This window comes from Mus musculus, chromosome 11 (genome assembly GCF_000001635.26).
Source record: "Mus musculus strain C57BL/6J chromosome 11, GRCm38.p6 C57BL/6J".
NCBI lineage: Eukaryota > Metazoa > Chordata > Mammalia > Rodentia > Muridae > Mus > Mus musculus.
In genome coordinates this window covers 105994373-106017967 of record NC_000077.6, presented here as the reverse complement: position 1 = coordinate 106017967, position 23595 = coordinate 105994373, and the positions used below count along the sequence as shown (strand labels likewise).

The 23595-nt window shown below is 51.3% G+C and overlaps 2 protein-coding genes and 1 long non-coding RNA gene across 29 annotated transcripts in view; 1 reads left to right on the top strand and 2 right to left on the bottom strand.

Moving 5' to 3' along the window:
* The window catches only part of Kcnh6 (potassium voltage-gated channel, subfamily H (eag-related), member 6), a 27552-nt gene extending 17628 nt beyond the window's left edge, over positions 1-9924 (bottom strand). For 3 of the 14 annotated variants that reach the window (XR_388374.3, XR_003949358.1, XR_003949357.1), the window contains exons 1-5: positions 9690-9921; positions 8755-8985; positions 3679-3840; positions 3378-3583; positions 308-733 (exon numbers count right to left, since the gene is read on the bottom strand). Coding sequence is in view for 6 of the 14 variants with exons in the window: in XM_006532558.4 (XP_006532621.1) it covers positions 308-733; positions 3378-3583; positions 3679-3840; positions 8755-8985; positions 9690-9765 (1101 nt within the window). In the remaining 8 variants the exon portion in view is untranslated. Of the gene's footprint in view, positions 1-307; positions 734-3377; positions 3584-3678; positions 3841-4169; positions 4308-8754; positions 8986-9689 lie in introns of those variants that run through there. The other 11 variants (XR_003949355.1, XR_003949354.1, XR_003949356.1 and 8 more) reach the window with 8 other exon arrangements.
* Positions 1-23595, top strand: part of Gm35971 — a 26368-nt gene extending 2773 nt beyond the window's left edge. Inside the window, exons 2-4 of one of the 5 annotated variants that reach the window (XR_389081.4) lie at positions 3808-3978; positions 21083-21269; positions 22299-23559. This is a non-coding gene — a long non-coding RNA (predicted gene, 35971). Of the gene's footprint in view, positions 1-3807; positions 3979-5803; positions 6479-21082 lie in introns of those variants that run through there. The other 4 variants (XR_880253.3, XR_880254.3, XR_003949782.1 and 1 more) reach the window with 4 other exon arrangements.
* On the bottom strand, positions 10418-23380 carry Ace3 (angiotensin I converting enzyme (peptidyl-dipeptidase A) 3). Of its 10 annotated transcripts, none has more exons than NM_001101453.3 (15): positions 23206-23319; positions 22974-23110; positions 22430-22588; positions 22081-22168; positions 21819-21962; positions 20887-21078; positions 20708-20805; positions 20424-20596; positions 19872-20095; positions 19575-19719; positions 17933-18031; positions 17637-17759; positions 13360-13544; positions 12504-12883; positions 10418-11018 (listed from the first exon to the last, which is right to left on the bottom strand). In NM_001101453.3, exons 1-14 carry the CDS (start codon positions 23291-23293, stop codon positions 12525-12527), a joined length of 2214 nt encoding a protein of 737 aa, NP_001094923.2. In that variant the 5' UTR covers positions 23294-23319; the 3' UTR covers positions 10418-11018; positions 12504-12524. The 10 variants fall into 10 exon arrangements, with proteins under 10 accessions (NP_001094923.2, XP_006533117.1, XP_030101749.1 ...); XM_006533054.4 differs by having other exon boundaries at positions 10498-11018; positions 20708-20769; positions 22373-22588; positions 23206-23380; XM_030245889.1 differs by having other exon boundaries at positions 10501-11018; positions 20708-20769; positions 22430-22601; positions 23206-23379.

Genomic DNA, 23595 nt, shown 5'->3' with positions numbered 1-23595 from the left:
GTAGGCAGCTCAGTGAGAGCGGAGGGGAAAGGAGCAGGCTTGAGAATGGTTCAAGGGGAAGGTTGGGGGAGTAATAACTTCTGTTGGACAGGCAGGCAGGGGTGACAGTGGTTGGGAACCCCGAAGGCAGAATAGCACGAAACATTCTCACATCACCCACAGGTATGTGGGTTAAGTAGAGGGATGGTCCCCAGGTCTGGAGGCATATAGCTAGAGATGGCAGATGTTTGAAGCCCCTCTGCTTCCAATTGCTGTCTACATCAGTGATGGGCCAGCATGGCTGCTGGCACTGGTCCCATACGCTCACCTCATCTGAGCCAGTGCGGAAGATAAGCAAGTCAAAAGGGATGGCAGCCACCATGTCAATGAGGAACCAGCCCTTGAAATAGTGGACGGCGATTCGTCGGGGGTGGCTGACCACCTCGTCATTAGTGTTGACGTAGGTGGTTCGGAAGTTGATGACAATATCCACCACAAACATGATATCCACGATGAGGTCCACCACGGTGAGCGGGCTGCAGGTATAGCCGCAGGTACCACGCTGTGAGTCGTCCTGGTCGCTAAGCAGAAAGGCAGCAGAGTAGGGCGTGAAGACCGCTGTATAGATGACTAAGAGCAAGATGAGCCAGTCCCATACAGCCTTGAAGGGGCTGTAGTGCAGAATGGTACCTCGGTGAATGCGCGGTGCCTGCAGCTTGTACTCTGGCAGCACATCTGCACCCAGGGACAGGACCTGGGATGGAAGCCATGGGTGGTCAGTGGGGACAGCCACTGCTAGGAAGACCGGTCTATGGGGAGGACTAGGGAGGAGAACTGTCACAGTCATGAAAGGCAGAAGGACAAAGGAAGGGCACATGAGGGACAGGTATGTCAGGAGGAGGTAGGACAGAGGGAGAGAGCAGGGGGCTCTGCCACATGGTTGATCTCTGGTAGCTCACAAACTTTCCCAGAAACAGCTCTTCTTGGGGTGAGCAGGGCCAGGCCTGGTGAGTATGTTTTAAGGAAACCTGGGTTGAGATAGCTTGCTGGGCTGGTTGTCTATAATAGGCTTTGGGTGGCCATTGGTGTTTGCTTGCTTGCTTGTTTGCTTGTTCTAGTTTTAGTGCTAAGGATTAAAACTAGGGCCTTATTACACAGGGCAGACAAGTTCTCTACCATTGAGCTAACGCCCCTACCCAAGTTTGGGATTCTTGATGGGAACAAGTCACTTCCAGAAGAGTCTTTATTCCTAAGGGCCAATGAGGTTCCTCCCTGGGGCGACTCTCAGAGCATCCCATGGAAAGAGCCAAATCTCCATCACACATGAGTCACTGCCATCTGTGAAGCATCCTCTTCTCATCTCGGTGCCTCCAAGACTATAGCAATGGATGGTTGCTAAGACAGAAACCGACAACTCCCAGCTGCCTAACACGAAGCAAAGCAGCTGGGGGAATCAGGAAGGGCAGGTGTTTTTGAAGCCAGACTCCAGGCTAAATATCCAGGGCTGCCATTTGTTTCTTTGGTGCCTTGAAGCAAGCCTAGTAACCTGTGATCCCCTGTTCCCTCATGGGTAAAACGGACAACAGACTGCATAGGAATGTAGTTAAACAAGATGTATCTGCCTGCTTCTAGGGCAGTGGTCTGCAACCTTCCTAATGCTGCACCTCTTTAATACAGCTCCCTGTGTTGTGGTGACCCCCGACTGTAAAATCCTTTTGTCAGTACTTCATAACTGTAATGTTGTGACTGTTATAAGTCATAAGGTGAATATTTGACATGCAGGATATCTGATGTGTGACACGCCCCCCCCCCCAAGGGTCGCAACCCATAGGTTGAGAACCGCTGTCCTAGCTCATCCTTTCTCCACCATCTGACCGACACGGTCTCAGTAAGGATGGGATGGTGGTGGGGTTGACCATCCCCACAGACTCTTCCATCATCGCTGCTGTTATAAGGAGACCAGCCATTCTAGGCTCTGGTCTTGTAGAGTCAAGAGATGGGATCATAGGACAAAAGAAATCAATCTAAGGACTGATTCTCCCTAAAATGGTACTGATTTGACAACCAGACACCTAAGTGGGAGCCACCGTGTTCTGCCTGCTCGGCTTCCAGCCTCCACCCATCTTTTACATCCTCAGGGACCCACTTGGGGTCCTACATTGACTTGGACCCTCTTATTTTCAGGGATCTTTTTTTCTCTACCCCTATATGTAGCCCTGTCTCCATAGTCACCTCAGTAACCTATGTCCCCTCACCCAGCCAGATCTGGGTCCATGTGGGCTTTCAACCAAGGCTCACCAAAGTATCCCTGGTAGCTGAACTCAGATGCAAAGTAGGAGGTCATGGTGCCACACCCCTGGATACCAGAGCTCTTCTCCCTGCCAGGCCTCTTCTTAGTCCTGTCTGTGAGGCTAAATGGTCTCCTCCATAGCTGGTGCTGGCATTGGCTATGCTTCAGATGAGAAGGGTCAGGAAATGGATTGTATGGTCCCCTCTGCAGTCCCTTGCTCATCCGTATCCTAGGCTCTTCTCTACGGCTTAACAAAGTCCCCTTCTGTCACCTGAGCTGGCACTACTTAATGTCAATGGGTCCTCAGAGATCATTTGGCCTAACTCTTTCCTGCATATGAGAGCTCTGAGGCCCAAAGGTAGGGGTGTCCTTTGTCAAGGTCACATAGTGTGCCAGTGCCAGCATCCTATTGACTCCAGTCTCAAGCAGGGTTCTAGTCAATTGCCCCTGGAAGAATCAGGCCAACAAGCCCCTTAGAAGGGACTGTCGGGGTCAGATGAAACCCAGGACCCAGTAAGGGACATGTGCCAAATAGAAGATGCACAGGAGGGGCATTTAGAGATGGATCCCCAGGATCCAAAGTTAGCTAGAGACACCGACACTACCCCACTCCTGCCAGGTGTACTGTTTGCATACAACGCAAGGAGTGGCCATCGTCCCAAAAGCAGAGGGAAGGAGCAGGACCAGGGCAGGGCTCATCCCATCCCTCCTTCCTCTCCTCATCTTTGCATGGGCTTGACCCTCTGTACCACTCCTGCCTTGTGACTGCAGAACCATAGGCTGGCCCCAAGGTGGCCTGTGTGTTTTCTCCTCCTATCCTTCTGGGATCTCCAGGCCTCGGAAGTACTCATAGGCCTTGCTCACCCCAACCTCTGCTGATTTCAGGCCTCAGGGCTGTGGCCTCAGACCAGGCCTTCAGGTCTTAAGAATCTGACTCAAACTATAGAAGACGAGGCTGGGGACTCAGACCAAGATGTGAGGTGGGGGGCAGGGAGAGGTTGGACAAGTCACATCTCCCTTCTTAGTTATGACCTTAAAAGAGCTGAGGTCCAAGGGACCCAGGGGTTCTGACCCCGCCCACCCTCACCGCTCTCCTGCAGACCCATACCTGCGTGACCTTTTCAGTGACATTCTGTGTCCGCTCCACCACCTTGTGGGGAGCGATGATCTCAATCTCTGTGGTGGAGCCTGAGCGGTGCTTCTCCAGGTTGAACTCCACAAAGCTGAGCGTGAACTGCGGGATCTGGCTGACAGTTCCATACTTGCCCCTGCCTGGACCAGGCCCCTGTCCGCTTGGCCTGCTGTGAGAGCCCTCTGAAACCAGGGTCAGGGTCAGAGCAGCCAGGGATGGGAGGTGGTCTTGAATCCCTTCCCCACCCCCAGTACTGTTACCCACTGACAACACTCACCAGAGCCCAGGAAGCTGTGTGACAACAAACGTTGGGTCAGGCTGCGGCTGCTGCTCTTGGCCAGGAGCTGGGCCAGGTCCTCGAAATTGAGGATGAACATGATGACAGCCCCATCCTCGTTCTTCACAGGGACCACATCCACCAGGCAGCGGAAGCTGGAGGCTGCAAACCCCATTGGCAGGGAAAGGGTCGGTCACTGAGGAGGCCCCTCCTGCAGTGGCTAAGGAAGGACCCGCGTGAAGGTCAAAGGAAGGGTGGAGAGAAGAGGCCTGGACAGCGACCAGAGCTATTTGGCAGAGGGTAGGTAAAGCTGTCCAGCGGGTCCCCTCCACCCTCCACAGGGCAGAGCCGCTCATTAGGAGATAGTGTAGCATCAGGTCCAAGCCCCTGTTCAGCCCTCAGTCCAGGGCTTAGCTCTGAGGTTTGCTTCTGTGGTAATTAAGGCTTAGCAGATGGGGGTGGATTAAGTAGGGAGGTGAGGGAGGGCATACCATCCTCCTGTAGCTCTGGCTGGCCCTGGGCTCAGCTCCCATATAGCCATCCCACAAAGACGCCTGCTTCCCCTACTGTTGGAAGCAACTTGCTAGGAACACATCAACTGCTGGGCATGGAGCCAATTGGCACATTAGGCCTTAGGAGGTTCTGGGAGCAGGCAAATGAAGGTTCTGAGAAACTGGTTTGTTGGAGCTGGTGGGGGATGTGGGGTGAGGACCCCTAGTCTCTCGGCAGATAAGAGGTTGTGGGGAAAAGGAAAAGGTCTCTCTTTTAAATATAGAGCTGGAATAGTAACGAGTAGACAGGGTAGTGACCTGGGGGGCTAAAGAAGGAGAAGGCCATGGAAATAAGAGCTCTTAGCATCCCAGATCCTACTGTTGGCACCTCATGCCTCTGGCCACACTAATTGTCACCTTGTTCTAGGGTCTCACCATTGGCAGGCAGATCATTATAAGTCAAAATGCTGCCTATGTCAGTCCAGCCTGTGAGCAGGCACCCTTTAGGTGTGCTATATCTATTAACTCAAACTATTGTTAGGTGTCAGTTCCAAAAGGCAGGATCCCCAGGGACAGCAGGCTCAGGTGACCATGCAGATCAGAAAGCCAAGCTGCTTTTCCAGAGGGCAGGTTTGGGTCTGTGTCACCTCTCCCAGGGATTGATAACCAACCCAGTGACTGCGAAAGGACAATGGATCCAAGCCGTGTAGGAGGAACACTGAAGTCCGGAACTTCTTTTCATCAGACCCCATACTTAGCACTCACTTTCCAAGCTGGGTTGCAGCTGTGCCCCACCCCCATCTTCCTTCCCATGTTCCTCCCGGGAGCAGGAATCGCCCGGATCAGGATCAGATTCCTGGACTCCCAGGCACCAGGCAGCCATCTGCCAGCTGGTGCCTGGGCCCAGGGGAGACATCCACACCAGAGACACTGCCTGCCTGTTGAGCCACTCCTGGGCTCATAGTGCTACAATGACTCTGGTCAGCTTGGGGCACAGCGACATTCCTGTCCCTAAGACCACACTATGCTCTCTGTCTCTCTGGCCCTGGGGAATTAACCTAATACCAGGTGAGGAGTGGAGCCGAGCAGAAGTGCAGGCGCTCCAGATCTCCTGTGCCTCTGGGACTTCCCAGAGCCATCTTCAACTGGTTGTACCCCATGGATGCAGAGTCTTGGGATGGACCCTTGTATCAGCGAGAGCTGAGGAGCTGGTAGTGTTCTCATGTGGCTTTCCTTGTCCCACACACCACTCCAGTGGTAGCAGATGAGAGGATTTTCAAAAAGCCTGAGTGATTTCTCTCCCTATACCTTACCTGTGACTCAGAGCCCACAAGTAACTAGCTCAGTGGAAGAGGGAATTGTCCTTGTCTGTATCGAGGAATGGCAAAGTTCCAGTGTCTTTGCTCTGTCCCTGGAGGAAGAGCCAGTCTCTGCCTGATTCTTCCTCCAAGACGCTCCTCTCACCACGAACTCCTCTGATTAAGAGGAGTTGTCTGGCCCCTAGATTACCCCACTTCCTTCGGATCTTCCACCCCTTGGCTATGCTAGTCTTATTTCTCATAGTTTATGTCCCTTCCCCATCCTCCGCTTACCCTCTCTTCAACATGGCCTCCTTGTTGTCTTTTACCTTTTAGGAGTCTGTGGTTGAAACCCAAGATATCATGCGTGCAAGACAAATGCTTTACCACCAAGCCGCACCCCTTGCCCTGCCCCGTCTCTTTATGTGCACCTCGCTTAGCACTGAGCTGAGAGCCCTTAGGAGACTGCTGCTGCAAGCTGATGCTGCTACGGGGAGGGGTGGCTACACTGCTCTCGGCTTTACCATCCTGAAATGTGTAGGTTAGTGTGTGGAAAACATAGGGTCGGAGGGAGAGTGGGGAGAGCCCTGGCCTTCTTACCTGGAGCTACAGACTAGAAAAATACCGGGTCTCTAGTCTAGCTTGGGGGGTTTGGGCTCATCACAGTATAGGGCTTGGTGAAGGTAGGCAGGGCTAGACCCTCTGGCAGGTGTCTGTTAGGGCGGATGCAGGGGTGATGGATCTGCGGACAGTTATTGGCTTTGTCCAATTTGTCATGGCCTCCCTTCTTCAGCTTTAGGGTTTTTCCTTTCCTGACAAAGGGAAGCAGAGGAAAGGCTTTGATTCCCAGGGTTTTCTGACAGGGAAGTGACCATGGCGATACACAGCTGTAGCTCTGTGAGTAGACTTAGGACATAGAGATAGAATTTTCAGTAGATCACCCTTTTAAAGGGAAAGAGGAAGCCAGGACGTGGTGGCGCCCATCTTTAATCCCAGCACTTGGGAAACAGAGGTAAGTTGATCTCCAAGTTCGAGGCCAGCCTGGTCTACAGAGTGAGTTCCAGGACAGCCAAGGCTACACAGTGATATCCTGTCTCAAAAAACCAAAAATAAGGGGTGGATTATAAATAAACCAGTTGGGGATGTGTTCAGAACCCCTTCCATCAGCCCTGGAGTCAGAGGTTGGGGCAGAGAGAAAGAAAGAAGAAATCACCGCTAGGATACCTTTCTGTGCAATCATATGAATATGATTTTTAAATCATATTTAAAAATCACATGGTCAGAGTAGACTGTTAATGTGGACATAAATTATCTGAGCACTGCAGGGCAGTGTAGGCTATCTTTTGGCTTCAGGCCAATTCAGGATGGTCCAGGTGGTCAGAGGCTTAGATAACAGGACAAGGAAGGCCTGAAGGCGGAATGGTGCAAGCCGGAACTGCGGTGCACCAGATATGTGGGAAATTTTATCTTTCCACCCAGAGCCAGTCTCCAAGACTAGGTTCCCAGGGTCCTTTCTGTTAGCTAACGAACCTTGATAGACTTCTGAAGACCTGAGTCTTGATCTGAGGGGCCAAGACAGTCTTGAGCGCTGCCTTTTGTCTGGATACCTACAGGGTCTGAAAGCCCAGGATCTCATGCTTGTCCCTCACTCTCTGGGGTGCACGTAGAGCTCTAGGGTCAAGGAAAGAAACAGAACGGACCTACTCTCTTGGCACCTCCACTTCCCGCTGTCCCATCTTGTTCCTCTGGGACCCTTCTCACTCCCCTGACTGTCACCTCTTCCTTGCAATGATGTGAAGAGGTGAAGTCGCAGCTTTTAAAAATATTCTGACTTTGTTAACCCTGTGAGTACAGCCAACCTAAGCTGGATGCTTTCCAGGTCTCCTGTTCTTTGCCTCTATCACAGCACCTCCCACCTACAACTCACTTGGCTAGTAGCAGAAAGGGATAGCCAGGGGTGTGGCCAAGATCTGTGTTGAGAAGCCCTCAGAATTCTGTAAACACACACACAAGCACACACATGCATACACACACAGTCACACATATATACACATATGCATGCATATACATATGCATACACACATGCACATGCATGTACATACATGTGTACACACATATCCATGTATACACGCATGCATACACATGTGCATACACACACACATATGAACACACATATGCACGCAGTCATGTCCCGTGCACACACCAAGCCTCTGGAAGTTAGGTTCTTAGCACCCCTTGACTTCAATCTAGAGGTGCCTGCCCTGTTTGTACTCTCTGATGGTTCCCAGGGGACAACTTCTCTCTTCTGGGTGTTTCTTCCCCCAAATTCCTGCTTCCAAGCATGGAGAGAGTTGAGGTCCTTTCTTTCTTGGGATTACTCTGAACAAAAAACATCTCTGAGAGAGAGTTCCAGTTGCGCCCTGGCAATGGGATCTTGGAGAAGGGCCTTCCACACCCGTGAAATGGAGGGAGTTATCTAAGCCAATGGCTTTTAACATTGGCAGCAAATCAGAACCACTGGGGATTTTTTTTCCAGATACACCTGCCTGGCTTCACCCTGCACCTTCTGAGTCAGCCTCTCTCTAGGGAAGGTGTGTTTTGCAAAGCACGCCCCAGGTAATTCTGATGCAGAACCGGTTTGGGGGAGATGCTGGTGATTTCCAAGAGACTCGGTTTCTGACTATAGTTCCACACCCTCATCCACTGAGGGAGACTTGAAGGATGCTGAGCTTTTGGCCCCCAGCCCTTAGCTTATGTTTCTGTTGTGCTTTCCAAGGGCTCGGGCAGAACTTAAAAACACAAAGTCCATCTAGGTAAGCCACCTGGTGACAGCAAACCCAAGGCTACCTTCCCAAACCACTGGACCTAAGTGAGCCAGATTCACTCTTCCTTTCAGCCAGCAGCCCCCATGCACTGCCTAGCCAGAGAGACCTTGGGGGGCTGACTCCTCCCTTAATCCCCAGAGCAGATGAGGGAAGGTTAATTTCCATCCTTGACAGCTGGGGCTGGCAGTGACAGAGTAGGTAGCTGGGAGGTGGGGGAGGGAAAGTGGAGCAAGAGGCTGTTCTATACCAGTACCAATAGCTGGCTCAGCCCAATCTCAAGTCCCTTAGAAGACATAACATGCAATTCTCATTGCTTCTCTCTAATACTAAGGAAACCAAGGCCCAGAGTGGGGATAGAAGTGGTCCAGGCTCTTTGGCTCTTAGGTCAGACCCTTCCCCCAGGGCACTCCATGATAGACAAGAAAGGTAGCCTACAGGACCCTTGGCCCAACTGAGTCTCACCATCCTTGCGATAGTAGAGGATGTCCACCTTGCACTCTTCAGCCCCAAGCAGGGCCTGCGCCAGGCGGGACACAGCACTGCTCGGAGTGTTCGGGCCAGTGAGGAAGTCACAGGTACAGGGTCGCTGCATCACCTCCACACGGGAGTAGCCGAAGAGTTCGCAGAAGCCATCATTGCAGTAGATGATGGCACAGTTCTCCATCTGTGCATTGGCAATCAGGAACTTACGACCTGGGGTGGGAAGAAAAAGGTAGGAAGACCGTGGCAGCCAGGAGTGGGTAGTTGGGAGAGAAAGATTACAGGGACCGGTGGCAGCCAAGGAGGGGATTTATACACAGGAGCAGGCAGGGGCCAGAATGAGGGAGGTGGAGGACAGAGCAAGGGAGGGTGGAAGAACCAAGAGTCCTGGGGAAAGGTCATTCCTTCTGGGAGCACAGAGGGGCATGAAGGAGGCAGGGAGCAGAAAAGTAGGGGTGTGGGAACCAAGCTTGGGGGCTAGGGTCAGTAGAGTGGGAGGAAGACCCCAGAACTCCTGGAATAATAGTTGGGATCCAGACCAGAAAGCAGGACTGTGACCAGGGAGTCAGACCTGCTCTGTGGGTGAAAAGAAGGAAGTCAGGCAAACCTCTAGGAGAGGCATGAATGGTCTGGAGGGGTAAGTGGGCAGTGACTGAGAGGGCAGGCCAGGGTTTGTAACACCAAGAAAACTGCTGTGAGCAGGTAGAAGAGTGGCATTATGCCCAAGACACAGCACATATGGAGGAGGTGTTGGGGACATCAAAACGAAAGATTTTGTATTCAGAATCTACCCCCCCCCCCAGCCCCCAGCCCTGCCATTTCTTTTACCCCATCAGAAGTTAGTGAAGAGTTTGGCTGCTCCTGCCATCCAACCCGTACTGCAGAGAGTCCCCCACACCCCCAAACCTCACACTTACTCTGGCCCTCAAACTTGCGGATGATGGTGTCCAAGTAAGTGTTTTGGGGAGCAACGTGGCCCCTGCGGACTGGCATCTTTCTGTAACACCACTTGCTGGGAGTGACCGGTGCCCTGGCTTCTGGCGTCTCCGTCAGTCCTGGGGCTCAGCAGCGTCGGGCTGGGGTGGGCGCCGCCCCCGGGGAGGGCTATCGGGCCCCGCCCGTCCTCCAGCGTCTGCCCTCCCCGCCCTCTCTAGTCCTCCCGCTCCCACGGCTCAGCGCTCCTCCTCCTTCCACGAGGCTTGCGCCCGGGAGCTGTCCGCGTCGTGGTGCTGAAATAAGCCAAGGGACGTGACAGGCAGACGGGGTTGGGGTTGGGGTTGGGGGTCAGGACAAGAGCAAATTCTGATCCATAAGGGGCTCTGAATCCTAGAGAGAGGGGCAGGGGTCCTGAACCTGGGATACTCTGAAGAACTTCTGCTCATGTCCAAATAGACAGAGACCTCAGCATCTCTTTGGACCCCTTTTGATACTGAAGTAGTTTTCCAGGCAGAGGAGGGCAGAAGTTGTTAGGGGCTTCAGATAGTTTTTTGTTGAAGGCTGTCTTCAGGGATTTACCGCTGGGACTGACTGTGGCAATGGGGCACTTAGGCCCCTTGCCCACAAATGGCCGCCACCTATTAGCAAGTGACCACTGGTAAAAGTGTCTGTGTACTGATTAAAAATGAACACACTTAGAAAAAGCAAATTGGGGTGGGGTGAAGTTTATTGAAAAAAAGGGGGGTTTTCTGAGAGGAGAAAAGAAGGGCCACAGTTCATTAAGCACCTTGGTGGACTTGGAACTTTGCAGAGGGTCCCAAGACCAATTTTGAGCCACATTTTAGTAGCAAGCATTCAAAATGAAACATGCACCTTCGGAAAAGGCCCAAGGGTGGTGTCAATGCAGAGGGGCTGAACTGGCCAATGGAGGAGGTGAAAATGCAGGAGAAAAAAATGACAAGCAGCATCCAGTGCTAGTTTGAACATCCAGATTTAATTGATGGACAGCTACGTTTTTAAGAAGTCTGAGGTTCGGAAGGAAATTTGAAGGCCTTTGAAGCAAATATTCTGGCAGAAATATAAACTTTACAAAGTGGATGGGGGGGTGGAGGGGGTGGCCAAGGAGGCTCAGTGAGGTTTCCACTGAAGTCCAGGTGAGAGGCTTAGAGTCCTGGGCGGGATGTGTCCTTGCCACAATACCTGGTGGGGGACCTTGGCCACAGTGGTTGAGAGATGAGAGGGCTGCCAAGTGTGGTTTCCTGGGGGGGCAGAGATGTCTTGGCTGTCCCTGAATGTGGGGAGCAGGCTGGCTGTGGAAGAGAAGTGGGGACAGTATTTCCTATCCAGTCAGTAGCATGGGCTTACGCAGTAAGACATTCATTCATTTGCTTATTCATTCAAGCATTTTTCTGGTCTCCACATTACAAAGAGTAATCCCGACGCATGTTGAGCCTTATGGACCTAACATCTAGTAATGAGGACAAACAACGGCATTATAGCAATAAATACACCACGGGATAATTCAGAGGTATCAAACAATAGTGCTGTAGAATCTGATCCTGGAGTAGAAACTGTTTAGAACTAGGAAGAACATGGGGAAGAGATCTAGAGACCCGGGCAGAGAGAGGGGTCACGGAATCCCTTTCTGTTAGCCTGTCTCCTCAGCCTGTGACTTTAGTATTCAGATCTCTAAGAAAAGCTGGTCTCATGTTTGAGCTACCTGGTGCCTCTTCCCTGTGACTTCCGGTTATAACTTATTTCCCTTCAAGCCTTCCCTATTTCCTGTCAGGTACTGACTCCCAGGCTTCCCGGGAATCCTGGAGCTTCAGCTTCCACTTAGCTGTAAATATTGAGTATGGTATTCCTATGGTCAGAAGGCAAGGCAGAAAGGGCTAAAAGAGTAGAGGCAGAGGCCCCTCCCCCCTTTCCCAAGATTATCCTTAGAACATCAGATCCCAGCAACCCCCCTCATGGTATCTTCTCCCAGTTCTCCCTTCCCCCACTGAGCCTGGAAAGGTGCTGTTTGCCCTGCGCTTGCTCTCCAGGGCAACGGGCCAGGCAGCAGGTGTGTGTGTGTGTTGAACAAGGCCATCTCCGGAGCAGAGTGACTAGAGATGAGCTTTGTTTAAATATTAAAGAAGTTGATCATTAATCACGCCTGGCTCAGTGCCCAGCTACCCACTGTCTCCATTCGTGAGGGCCTGGGCTAGGGTGGGGAGAGCCATGGGGCAGTTTTGTGAGGTTACTTGCATTTTAGGTGGTCAAACAAAGAGCCTTTTTGGGGCCTGGATTATGCAGACTGAAAGGGCACGATAGAGGCTCATCAGAGTGTGGTAGGCTATATAGAGAACACAGTGCTCAGGAACTGGGCATCAGCAATTCGTAAAGGAATGTCTGGTCCTACTGAAGGACAGTTTATAAGTGGATGGCAGTGAATCCTTTTTCTAGAGATTCCTTGGAGCCTAGAGCCCTACAAGCCCCATAGCTAAACTCCTGAACAAAACAAGGCTGTGTGAAGGGTTAGTTCTCATGTGGCCTGGTATGAAAGCAGCTTCAAAGGGACACAGACACTGACTCAATACAACCATTGTTTCTGAGCCACTGTTAGAAAGTAGGGTTGGTCCCAGAACCCAGGACACTCATGGATCACATACAAGGTTAGTCACCATCACACCATACAGTCACAGATCTGCCACAGCTGCACCCAGTCACAGCTGGGCACTATGGCTGCAGCCCATAGCCTCCCTAGCCTGTCTGTCTCAGACATCCTTCTACCCTATCCCCCAGTCTCTCACCCATCTCCATGGTGGCTCCTCTCAGCTCTGCCCTTCATTTTTCATCCATGGAGTGTTCTCGGTGTTCTGCGTGACTATCCGAATGAGCAGGCCAATACAGCACAGCATAAGGATGCAGCAGAGGCCCAGCAGAAGCCACTGTTTCCGGGCTGCCTGATGGGGTTCCATGGCTATGCCCAGGAAGTAGGAGTAGGGCAGGGTCTTAAGAATCATTGTGTCTTCGTCCAGTAACTGTTTTTCCAAGTAGTGCAGCCTGAAGCCCAGTGCCAGGATGAGGACCAACATGAAAAAACTCATGCTCAGCAACACCCACTGCCCCAGGTACGCCTGCTCAGGCTCTGTGTCTGTGCCCAGAAACGATACTTTGCTTGTGATTTTTTCTGTGGGGAAAAAAAATCGTCTTATAGAGTAAGAAAGCCTGAGGGAAGTGGCCCTTGAGTCCCCTGTGACAGCCAGGAAGGACATGATAGCCACCGTCTTCTCTCTCAGCCTCAGGCCACAGGTGAGGGGACTGTCCTGCAGTGAGAGGGGACATGAGAAAGCAGAAGGAAGAGAAGATGTATGTGGGTCAGGTGACCTAACTCACAGAGCCCAGTCTGGAGGCTCCTACCCTCTGTGCAAGCTTGGCAGCCTTGCTGGATGGTGTGCAAAGAAGCCATTGAGTAGGAAGTAAGAAGTGGACTTTGGAACTGGGTGAGATTGTCCTGGGCCTGGTACAGATGGGGGTGGGGGGGTCACTCAACTCTACTGTCTGGCTCAAGCCAGACCACAAACTGACTAGAGCTTAGTATCGACCCAGAGCAGGATAGGGCAGGGCCTAGATCTGCATTAGAACTAAGGCCAGGGTTTGTCCAACCTTCAAAAGAACAGCTGAAGTCTGGCCAGCCAAGGGTGTCCCCTTGCTTCACGTTTTCAGTCACCAGCCAGTCCATCAGTGGCTTGAAGTAGGTCAAAAAGGCCTTGGTGGATATATTGGACTCTCCAGTCACCTCCTGGAGGACCTCCCGCCAGGGCCGGCTGGAGCCCAACTTCAGGAGATCCCTAGGGGAGTAGAGTCGTCTGTGAGGCCATGTGGGAATGTCAGCTGCTGAGATCCCCCTCCTCCGAGTAAACACAACTTTTAATTCCCAACTTTGCCCTCCAGGACCCCAGAGCTCTCAGTACAGTAGATTCCAGCACTCATGTTGAAGCAAGATTCACCTGGGTGTGGCTATCAGCTCTGTCCTTGGGATGCCTTGGACAAATAACTCATCTAAGTGTCATCTCTGTAAGTGGAGGCAACCGTGCAGGGTTGCTACCGTGCTGCGAAGCAATAAATACCGACTGTTGCTGCTGATTGGTGTCCACTATTACTGTGGGCATCCTTATTCTCAATTCAAACAGGCAGCCATTTGGAGCCTCTGCTCACGCTGATGTATTTGAGGCAGCAACAGCCCTTCAGTCCTTCTTGGCCACATAGGGAAGGATTGAGAGAATTCAAGTGATGTGAACATGGAGGTTTTCTGTGTAACGCCTGCATGCTGTGCAAATATTAGCTGTCTTGAGGCACACCCAGGGCTTGGTGGCAGATGGCAGGCTCACTGAGTTCACCATGGCGGATGCAGAGGGTACTAAAGGCAGAGCTCCAGGCTCTACCCTGGCCTTGACAAACAATAACACTGGGCAGATGTTGACATTTCTCAACCCGTTATTCCAGGGTCTGATCAGGAAAGGGGTGGGGCTGGAAGCTTAGAGGTCACTGTATAGAGGTACCCAGGTTCAAATCCCAGCAATGCTACTTAGAAAGCATATAACCTTAGACGGTTAAGCTCTCTCAGCCTGAGTTTTCTCATCAGTAACATGAGCTTTCATGAATGTCTGCCCATCACCGTAGTGAGTATCAAGTCACAAGGTGGTGAAGGAATTTGTAACTTGCAGGATTTGTTCATGCTACTCGGTAAACGACTGGAGGTAGATGTGGGAACTAAAGGCCAATAGATACTTAGCAGAAACCATGAGACACATTTGCCTAGCATGTGTAATGTCCTGGGTTTGAGTTCCCCAGAATTTAGTAAAGAAACAAAGGAAGACAGGAAGAAAAAAAAACAAACCACTGAGAGAAAAATCTGTTAAGATTTAGTTATAGAGAATAAAGGCGAAGAGTCATCAAGAGTGAAATAAATAAAAATAAAAATAAGAGTCACAATTAATAAATAAACAATTCCCAAATGATTTGAGAATTTTTCAGATGCTGGATCCTAGGTAGAGGCAAAAAAACCCCAGTATAGGCCAGGGTCTCACACCATGTAGCCCAGGCTAACTTTGAACTCATGGTCCTCTTGTCATGACCTTCTAGGTGCTAGGATTACAAACTTGTACCATCACACACAGTTGGGAGAATAGCTTTAACTTCTGAGAATCTGACCATGAAGAAACAGCTCCACGGGCCACCGGCCTGTGTGAAGAGAGCCCAGCTACACACAGCTAATAAAGGGCCGTAGCATCAGTTGCTGGACACTGCCTCAGGCTCCAAAGTAGCAACACAATCCACAGATGATGGCAGGGCCATCATGGCTAGGGGACTTTAAGAAACAATCCAAGGTCTACTTTGACTGTCTATTGCCATCAGAACCAGTTCAGCACTTGCATGTAGGAGGGTGGGCCCAGAGAGCAAACGCACAGGAAAGCTACCCTAGGAAGAAGATTGGGAAAGCACCTCCCTTTCCTTCTTCATCCCCATCCCCATGAACCTGGGGACTTAAGCTGCTTTACCTTCTCTTAACATCCAACGACCTTTCCCCGCACCTGAGCCCATAAATATCTCCATGTCCTATCTTCAGGGCACTGGGACGTGGGTCTCAGGCTCCTTACGCTTGGCCATTTTGTGAAATTTTCTCTTTTACAAAGTGAGATCTTTCTCCCGTCAGGATGTTATGCAGCTGTCAAGGTGGGCCTGGTAGCACCTGCCTCCTGTTCCTTTACCCCAGAATCTCTTACTTCCCCTCCTCCTTCTCCTCCTCCTTCTCCTCCTTCTCCTCCTCCTCCTCCTGGGCTCCACTATGTTTCCATTTAATCCTCTTCCAAACCTTGTGACAATCCCTTTCTTAGAAGGCTCTCTTCTGCCCACTACCCAGTGAATGGTGTACAAGATGCTCAGCCTGGAATTCCGGGTCCTTTTAGACCAGGGGTGTAGACAGTGAAGGGGCGTGGGGGCTGATGAACAATGTCACGTGTTTTGGGGTTTAGTTAAACAGAGTCCTGTGTACGCTGGGTAGGGTAAGAGAGGGAAGTAGAGAGAATGACTGACGTCAAGTGTCCCTCCAAGCAAGAGGCATAAAGGGGAGTTAGACATGAGCTCCTGGGGAGAAAACACACGTCATTTTCTTCTGTGTCTGCTTTTGGGGACAGACATTTTCTTTGGTTCCCTGCTGGACTTCCTAACCCTCTTCATATTCAGCAAAGTCTCTTCTGTTTAGTCTTCTTTTTAGTAGTTTAGGATTCGTTTATTTCGTAGTCTATTGCCCTCTGCTGGACACAGGAAGACTGATCAGGCCTGTTCCAAGTAAATGCTAAGTGAACAATACAAGCAGCAGAGGTTGAATGAAGAGCCCACTTGTTTGTGTGTGTATACATCCATATGCGTACATCCATATCCCTATGTATAAAGGAAGGAAGAACTGACAGGGGGTGGTGATAATGGTGGTGATGATGCTCATATTATTGGACCTCTCTAGAAACAAAGCCCAGAGGACCAAACCTTCTGCTCCATCTGGTGGTTGCAGATGGTTAAAGGGCATGGAGGAGCCATAGATAACCTCATTACATATATAAAAGAAGCCAGGCAAAGTGACACATATCTGTAATCCCAGCACTTCAGGGAGGTAGTGTGGGAGGATCTCAAGTTTGAGGCTAGCCTGGGCTACAAGACCCTATCTCAAAAGACCAGAAGTACAACTAACAGTCTAAAATGCATGCAGGGGATGCTAGGTCAAGTATCACTAACTCTCTGCAAGGCAGAAACAAAACTCATTGAACAATTAAAGACACAGACCCAAATCAATAGCAGTCAAGAGAACAGAGATCCGGCCACTGGGTAGATGCCCCAACTCAGTGGTGGGAGAGCTGGCCTTGGAACCAGAAGACCTAATGTGATCTCACCAGGGCCTGCATCCCTGGACGGATGGAGGTGACACTCCTCCCCGTTTTCGGAAGCTTCTCCTCTGCCACTGCCTGGAGAATGGTGTCCAAGCTTGGAATTCAAGGTCTTCTCAGAGCAGGAGTATAGCTGGTGAAGTAGGGGAACAGATGAGCCATCTCTTGATGACAACTGTTTTGCAATCAGTTCTGAATTCATAGCATGAATTTCTTACTGGCTAAACGAATGACACATGATCAAGTCACTTCTCAGACCTTCAGTTTGATCATTTGTAAAAAAAAAAAAAAAAAAAAAAAAAAAAAAAAGCCAATGACAACTTTCTACCCTACAATACCAGTGCGGAACATGAATAAAGAACTCAGAGTCCAGCCAGCAGGGAAAATGCTCTGCACGTCCAATTCCTGTCCTCTACCTACTCCTCCAAGTTGGCTTCAAGGCAAAGCCTAGGACCACAACAGACCTGGAAAGGGATAGGCTAAACATCAAGTGTATCAGAAAAGACCGGAAGGTCAAAGTGGACCATAGGCCGGCCAGAAGTGTGTCAAGAGGCTGCAGTAAGAGTAACTTCAGTTGCCTGGGAGCCAAGTTGAGCTCAGCGAGGAGTCAGGAAAGGTGAATGGCCCAAGGGTGCCTCAAACACAGCCAGACACTCACAAGGATAGAATAAGGGGACTCTGGTGACTGAATCAGAAGGCAGAGGCAGGACACCAGCCCTGGCTTTCCACAGGAGACAAGTAGATTTACTGTATATGTGAATGCCTGTGTGTTCCAAGTGTCTCTGATCACAGCAGGCTACACGAGAGAAAGCAGGCTTGTGTTAATGTAGTAGAGAGTGCAGTCTTCCCTGAGAAGGCACTTCCACCAGAATGTCAGCTCAGTGCGGTTGCTCGGGGGGGTGGGGGGGGTGGCACTTTGGGGTCTAGGGGAATCCTGAAGCCAGGACTCCCTGTGAGGGAGATAGTAGGAACTGAAAGAAACTGGGGGATTTGTGCACTCACCCCAAGATCTTCCCTGCAACCTTGGAGTTGTAGTTATCGCACTGGTGCAGAGGGCCCACGTGGCCGGAGGCTTCGCATAGTGCTTCATGAAGTTGAAACTGCAGTATCAGACCAAGAAAGTATCTGTGTAGAGGAAAGATAAGGTGGGCTTCAGAGAGGAGATCTGGTTTAAGAAGCCCAGAACTTCTTGGGCACTGAGTGGCCATAAGGTTTCTTTGCACTTTCTGGAACTCCTCCACCCAGTCCCCATGTCTCCCAGATCCTACCAGCTCTGTCAACAGGGCCCAGACCTTTACCGGATATAGGGCACATTGGCAGGGATGTGAAACTTGGCACCTGGGTCAAAATCATCGTCTGATCGAGGGACAGGTGGGCACAGGCCTTGGTACTTCAACCTGGTGGGAGAGAGACAGGGCCTTGGCCATGGGTCCTGGAAGGCTCTTGTTGTTTGAAGCCCGTGTGTGTTCAGCCAGTCTGGGCCTGGCTTGCAGAGGCCATTCAGTGCATTTTCATGGACTAGATAAGTAAGAACATGCGGAATTAGGAATCATAAAGTTTAATAACAGTGATTAACAGTGATTGAGCATGTAGACTGTTAACACTGGCCTGATCTTTGTGGAGATGCCATCAAGGGACCAGGTAAGGTCAGAGCCTTGCTCGCATCCATCCTAGTGATGAGATCAGGCTATAAACTAGGAAACAGGTATTTAATCTAAACAGTGCTAAGAAGAAGAAAAAAAAAAAAACAAAAAGTGGGTGTGGTGCTACACACCTTTGATCCCAGCACTTGGGAGATGAGTTCAGGGCTAGCCTGGTCTACAGAGTGAGTTCCAGGATAGCCAGGGCTGGGCAGAGAAACCCTGTCTCAAACAAAACAAAACAAAACAAAACAAAACAAAACAAAACAAAACAAAACAAAACAAAACAAAACAAAAAACGAGAGAATCACAGATCCAAGAGAAGAGGGGTCAGACTGCCACATGCTACAACGCAGTGTGAGTGCCTGCTAGAACGACCCTAGATCGTGTGACCTCTGAGTGCTGGCTGCTGTAAGCACATTGAGCCAATGCAACCTATAGGGCAGACACAAAGTCTAAATGATCACAGGATCCTGGTGTAGGCCACCCTGTGTCCAGAAACCTTGAACTTGATAGTGTGGTGCCTGATGGACGTGGAGAAGCCAGGTTATGGGCATGTATTGATCAATCAACTGACCTGCTTGACAACCGCTGAGCTTTCTGTAGATGCCTAGGCTTCAGCAGGCATGCATGTGTTTTGGGATAATGACCTGCCTCTCCCCCATGGAAAGACTTTCCAGCAGACAGAGTGCTCAGTCCTCTGTCATCCCTTTTGCTGACTTTCCGTGGAGGGGGCAGACAGCAGGGGCCTGCTTGTTGGTCATTGTTATAGCATAGGCTTTTGCTTTTTCGTTTTTTTTTTTTTTTTGGGGGGGGGAGGTTCATCTTTTGGAGGCAGAATCTCATGTGGTACAGGCTGACCTCCAACTGGCTATATAGCCAACAAGCTGCTGGCCATGCCTGCAAGACTCTGTCCTCTCCTCCTGCCTCCTGACTGTCCTGTGTCCACTTTCCAGGTGTTAGGATCACATACAGGTAGGTATGTATCACCACACCCAGTTACTGCTCTGTTCTTGGAGAGGCCTAGTGGATTTCATGGTGTGAGATTCCTGGCCACCCACAGAGCAGATGAAGTCACTGCCAGGATCTCTACTTCACAGATGAGACAGAATCCTAGGAAGCTAAGAGATCTGCTCACCGCTGCCACCAGATTCAGAAACTCATGGCCCCCTGTGCTGGCTCGATGCACTTTAGTCTGTATGTCTTTGCTTTGGTGACAGCAAAGAGCATGCATTGCCTGGCTTCCTCGGGTTCCCAGGACATCAACACTTCACTCTTACTGGGTAGCCATCTTCCCCACCTGAAGTTCCACCACTCCTGGTTGTATGTAATCTTCGAAATAGTGCCATCAAAGATCTTCCAACGAAACTTGTCTACCAGGTAGCTGAAGGGGATGAAGGCAATCTTCTCCAGGGCAATGCCTAACAGGAAGTTGACCTCCTCCTCTGGGGATGAGGTCAGGGCCATCAGGAAGCAGCTTCTTAGGTCTCCCTTTCTTCAGCCTTGCCCTGAGGGCTTTAGCCCCCCCTCAGCCCCAGCTGAAGCCCCAGGCTCAGGCCACCCTCCTGTGACACCCCTCCCCCCCATCTCCCATCACCTGAATCCTGGTGAGGTTGGCTGAGCAGACCTCTGGCGAGCAGGTACTTGTGGGAAGAGACTGAGAGGGCGATCACCGACCCCACAGCCTCTTCAAAGGCTGGGCTGGCACCTTCCTGGTAGATGACAGAGAGATTCTGATACTGCAAGAAGTACTGGATATGGCCCATCTGGTGGAAGACGGAGAGCAGGTCTTCTAAGGTCACTTCCGTGCACTTCTTTACCCTAGAGTTAAAGGGTAGGGGTCAAGGAGCATGGGGATGCCCTGGGGACAGGAAACTTCTTCATTCAAACTTCATTAAGGTATTAGGGCCATCAAGTCAGAGACCAGAAAGGCCTTGGCTACCATCTTTCCCAACTCTAGACCCTGTGTCCACCCCCGTGACCGTATGCTCTACTTTCCACACCCACCTTCTCTTCAGTGCTTATGAATCTCACCCCACTTCCCCCACTCCTGCTCTCCCCGGCTTACTCCTCACTACATAGCTAGAGGGAAACCAGAAGAGGGGGTAAGAGAAGGATGCTGGATGAAGACCATGCTGTCTGTAGACACCTGAAGTCATTGAACTTGTAGAAGTTCCAGGATGAGGTGTGGCACTCCACTTCCCGCCCGTCAGCTGGCTTCTCCATCATAGACTTTATCCAGAAAGCAGGCGGGGCGGGTAGCATGCCCATTGAGGTAAAGAATAAGTTAGCCTCTTCAAACATTTTCTCAGGCCTCCAGTGCTGTGAGAAAAAAAAAAAAAAGGTACTGTGGTTCTGTTGCTCATTGGCCTAGGGGCATCGTGGGGACAGAGGAATGGAGGAGGGGCAACAATCCAGAGGTTCAGCACTGACCTGGATCTTCATGATCGCTGTGATGTCCTCTGGGGCTTTAGTCGGATAGGGCAGGACCAGATCTAGGATATTATTCCAGGACTGAGCCCACATGTTCCCTGGAAAGGGGGTGAACAAGCTAAGAGGAAGGAAGAGTGACTTTCCCCCTGTCCCCACTCAGCCACTAGTCTGGCCCTTACCCAGGAGGTGGGCAGGGATGGGCCCCCTCAGGTCAATGAGCTCAGGCCCGTAGTAGCGGTACAGTGAGCGGCGCACATAGGCATGGAGGTTCAGGTAGAGAGGCTGCAGCTCCTTATAGAGCTGCTCTAGGTCTTCCTCCAGCGTGTCAGATTCATACTTGGATCGCCATAAAGCCCCCATGTCTTTGTATCCTAGGACAGGAGAAGAGACTTATTAGTGTTCTCTGTGACACCCAGCATCCAACGGCCTGGCAGGGAGGAGACCTGGACACACTCCAAGGAAGCGTCCCCACCTCCCTGCTCCGCAGGAGTCCATGGTGTGAACACAACCTCCCAAGGCATTGCCCACCCTACAGTGCAAGCTCCTGACCATGCCTTGCAAGGTCCTGTCTTTCCCTACTGCCATGTCCCAAACCCCCAAATCACCCAAAGCCCTTTGGTTGTTGGGGTTTCTTTCTGACCCCCCTAAGACCCTGGTTTCCTCCAGTTGTGCTGCAGAGTCTGTGCAGATACTTCCTTGCTTCCTGCCTTCCCGGCCCCTATCATCTTCCCAGCATGGATAAATGTCAGAGAGGTCTGCCTTGAGCATAGATCTGACGTTCTCCCCTTCCCCACGGATCCCAGCAGCCCCTCCCTCCATGGCTTTACATTAAGCAGTGTTAGAGGTGCCTGTGTGCTGGATGAGGCTCACCTCCGAATCAGACTGCCACAAGGAAGTCCATGAGGCAGACATCTGTCTTTTCTCTTACAAACAAACCCTCAGGATCTCCTTTAGCTCCCAGCCCATAGTGCAGGCTCCCTGTCTGTTTGCAGGGCTCATGGACCCTGAGCATTGTCCATACCGATTCTGCTGCTGCCTGAGTCCTCTGCAGATTCAGCTTCATTCGTTTCCTGGGCATCGACCCCAAGAACGTTATGTCCAGCCCACTTACCATTATATTGGGCAGCCTTGTTGCTGAGACGTACGTAGTCCTCAAAGACAGGGCGGAGTTGTCGGCCAACAGCATCCCGCCAGCCCTGCCAGGCCCACAGCAGCTCCTTCTGGTCCCTGGAGGTGGCCATGATTTCTTGGAGGTCTGTGCCCAGAGAGGAGCCACATGGCACCCCATACCCACCTACCTGTACTCTCACCCATCCTACGTGCTCCTTCACCAACAAGGGCACACACGGTCAGGAGCAGGGTTTGTTGCTCACCAGGCTCTAGGGTCAAGCAGGGACCCTCATCCAGGCACACCTCAGCTCGGTTATATGCTGTCTCCATGTAGGTCAGAAGTCTGTTGTACTGGGGATGGGGGTGGGGTACGGGCAGGCGTCACCCAGGGTAGGCCCACATTCTTGGGCCCACTCCCAACATTAGCCCCACCAGCCAAGAGAGGTAGATCTGGCTAAAGTGCCCCTCTCCTCCTCTACAGGAAGCTCTGGTGTCACCCCCACCAATACCCGCTCCTGCTCGAGATACTCTGGTTCCAAGTCCGACCTGACCCACCCTCCTCTCAGGTGCTGGAGTGTGTGTGCCTGGGCGGCCTGGGCCTCTGTCTGTCACCTCTAGGAGATCCTCCGTGGGCAAGGCCGACTTGTCTATGTTCTGCAGCTTCCTCAGCATGCGCTTCACGTCCTGGTTCAGGAAATGGTCTGTCCTAAACATGCGGGCCCGGGTGCTGAAGTATAACATAAACTGAGACCTGTCCGCCTCCTTCTGCAGCTGGAAAGAAGGCCTTCACATTGCTCATGGCAGGTTGGGGGGACGCAGTATGGGTCCCATGCCGACTTCTGAGATCACAGCCCCAAAGCCCACTTTAAAAGTCCAGAGTCATTGAAGATTTGCTAAAAGGGATGGGGTGCCTGTGTCCCTAAAAGGGGGAGGTAAAGTTGGCAAAAGCAAAGAATCCAGAAAGTCTTGTGTAGAGAAAAGTCAAGGTCATTGAGAGCTCTGGAACTCACAGCCCACCTTGACATATGTTTTGGGGTGTCCTTCTTTCCATACACTCTGGACATAGGGCAGGAACTATGATCCCCAACCTCCAGGATCCCTAAGAAGAGCAAGGAGGGGAAGGGAGGGCCTTGGGGGGTGGGGAATGGTACCACACCATGTTCTTTTGATTCTGCTTGGTGATGTTGGTGACGTAGTTCCAAGTGGCTTCCATAAACTCATTCAACACGACCTGGGCTGTTTGCTCATAAAACTGCAGGAACAACTTAGCCTGAGCCTCGCTGTAGAAATCATCTGCAAGGGAGGGAGAACGTGTGGGCCTGGAGGAAGGGGCTGCCCCTCCACAGTCCTCGTATTTGGTCCTATGCTTCTTCAGGTCCCAGCCGTACTTAAGCTTGTCTCTCCCACAGTCCTGAGCCATGGCAAGAGTTGCCGGTGAGAGAGGAGCACAAGTAGCAAGGCCCAGGGCAAGTTCATCTTGTTCCCATGACCAAGAGAACAGTAGAGCTGGCACAGGCAATGGCCAATCATGAGTCAGATCCATATTTGTGACATCAGGGGCCAAAGGGTCTTCCATAGAATGTTAGAACTAGAAAGATTGCCACCCAGCCTGCTACGCACACTCCAGTGAAGTCTGCTTGGCAGGCCAAGAGGCCTTGGAAGCACTCATGATGCAGGGAGTTTCAAGGAAACTCAACCTCCTGGAACCAGGCATTCACATAACCCATATACTCATACCCTATCCCTGTGTTAGTCTGATGTATGGATCCATGTGCTCT

Excerpts from the sequence above, each read along its gene's own strand:
- Ace3 (XM_006533053.4), bottom strand. The coding sequence starts at position 23,347 with ATGATTGGCCATTGCCTGTGCCAGCTCTACTGTTCTCTTGGTCATGGG. Across the intron at positions 23,111-23,205 it reads TGTGGGAGAGACAAGCTTAA|ATGATTTCTACAGCGAGGCT; the intron begins GTACGGCTGGGA and ends CCTCCCTTGCAG. Across the intron at positions 18,032-19,574 it reads CAGGAGTGGTGGAACTTCAG|GTTGAAGTACCAAGGCCTGT; the intron begins GTGGGGAAGATG and ends CTCTCCCACCAG.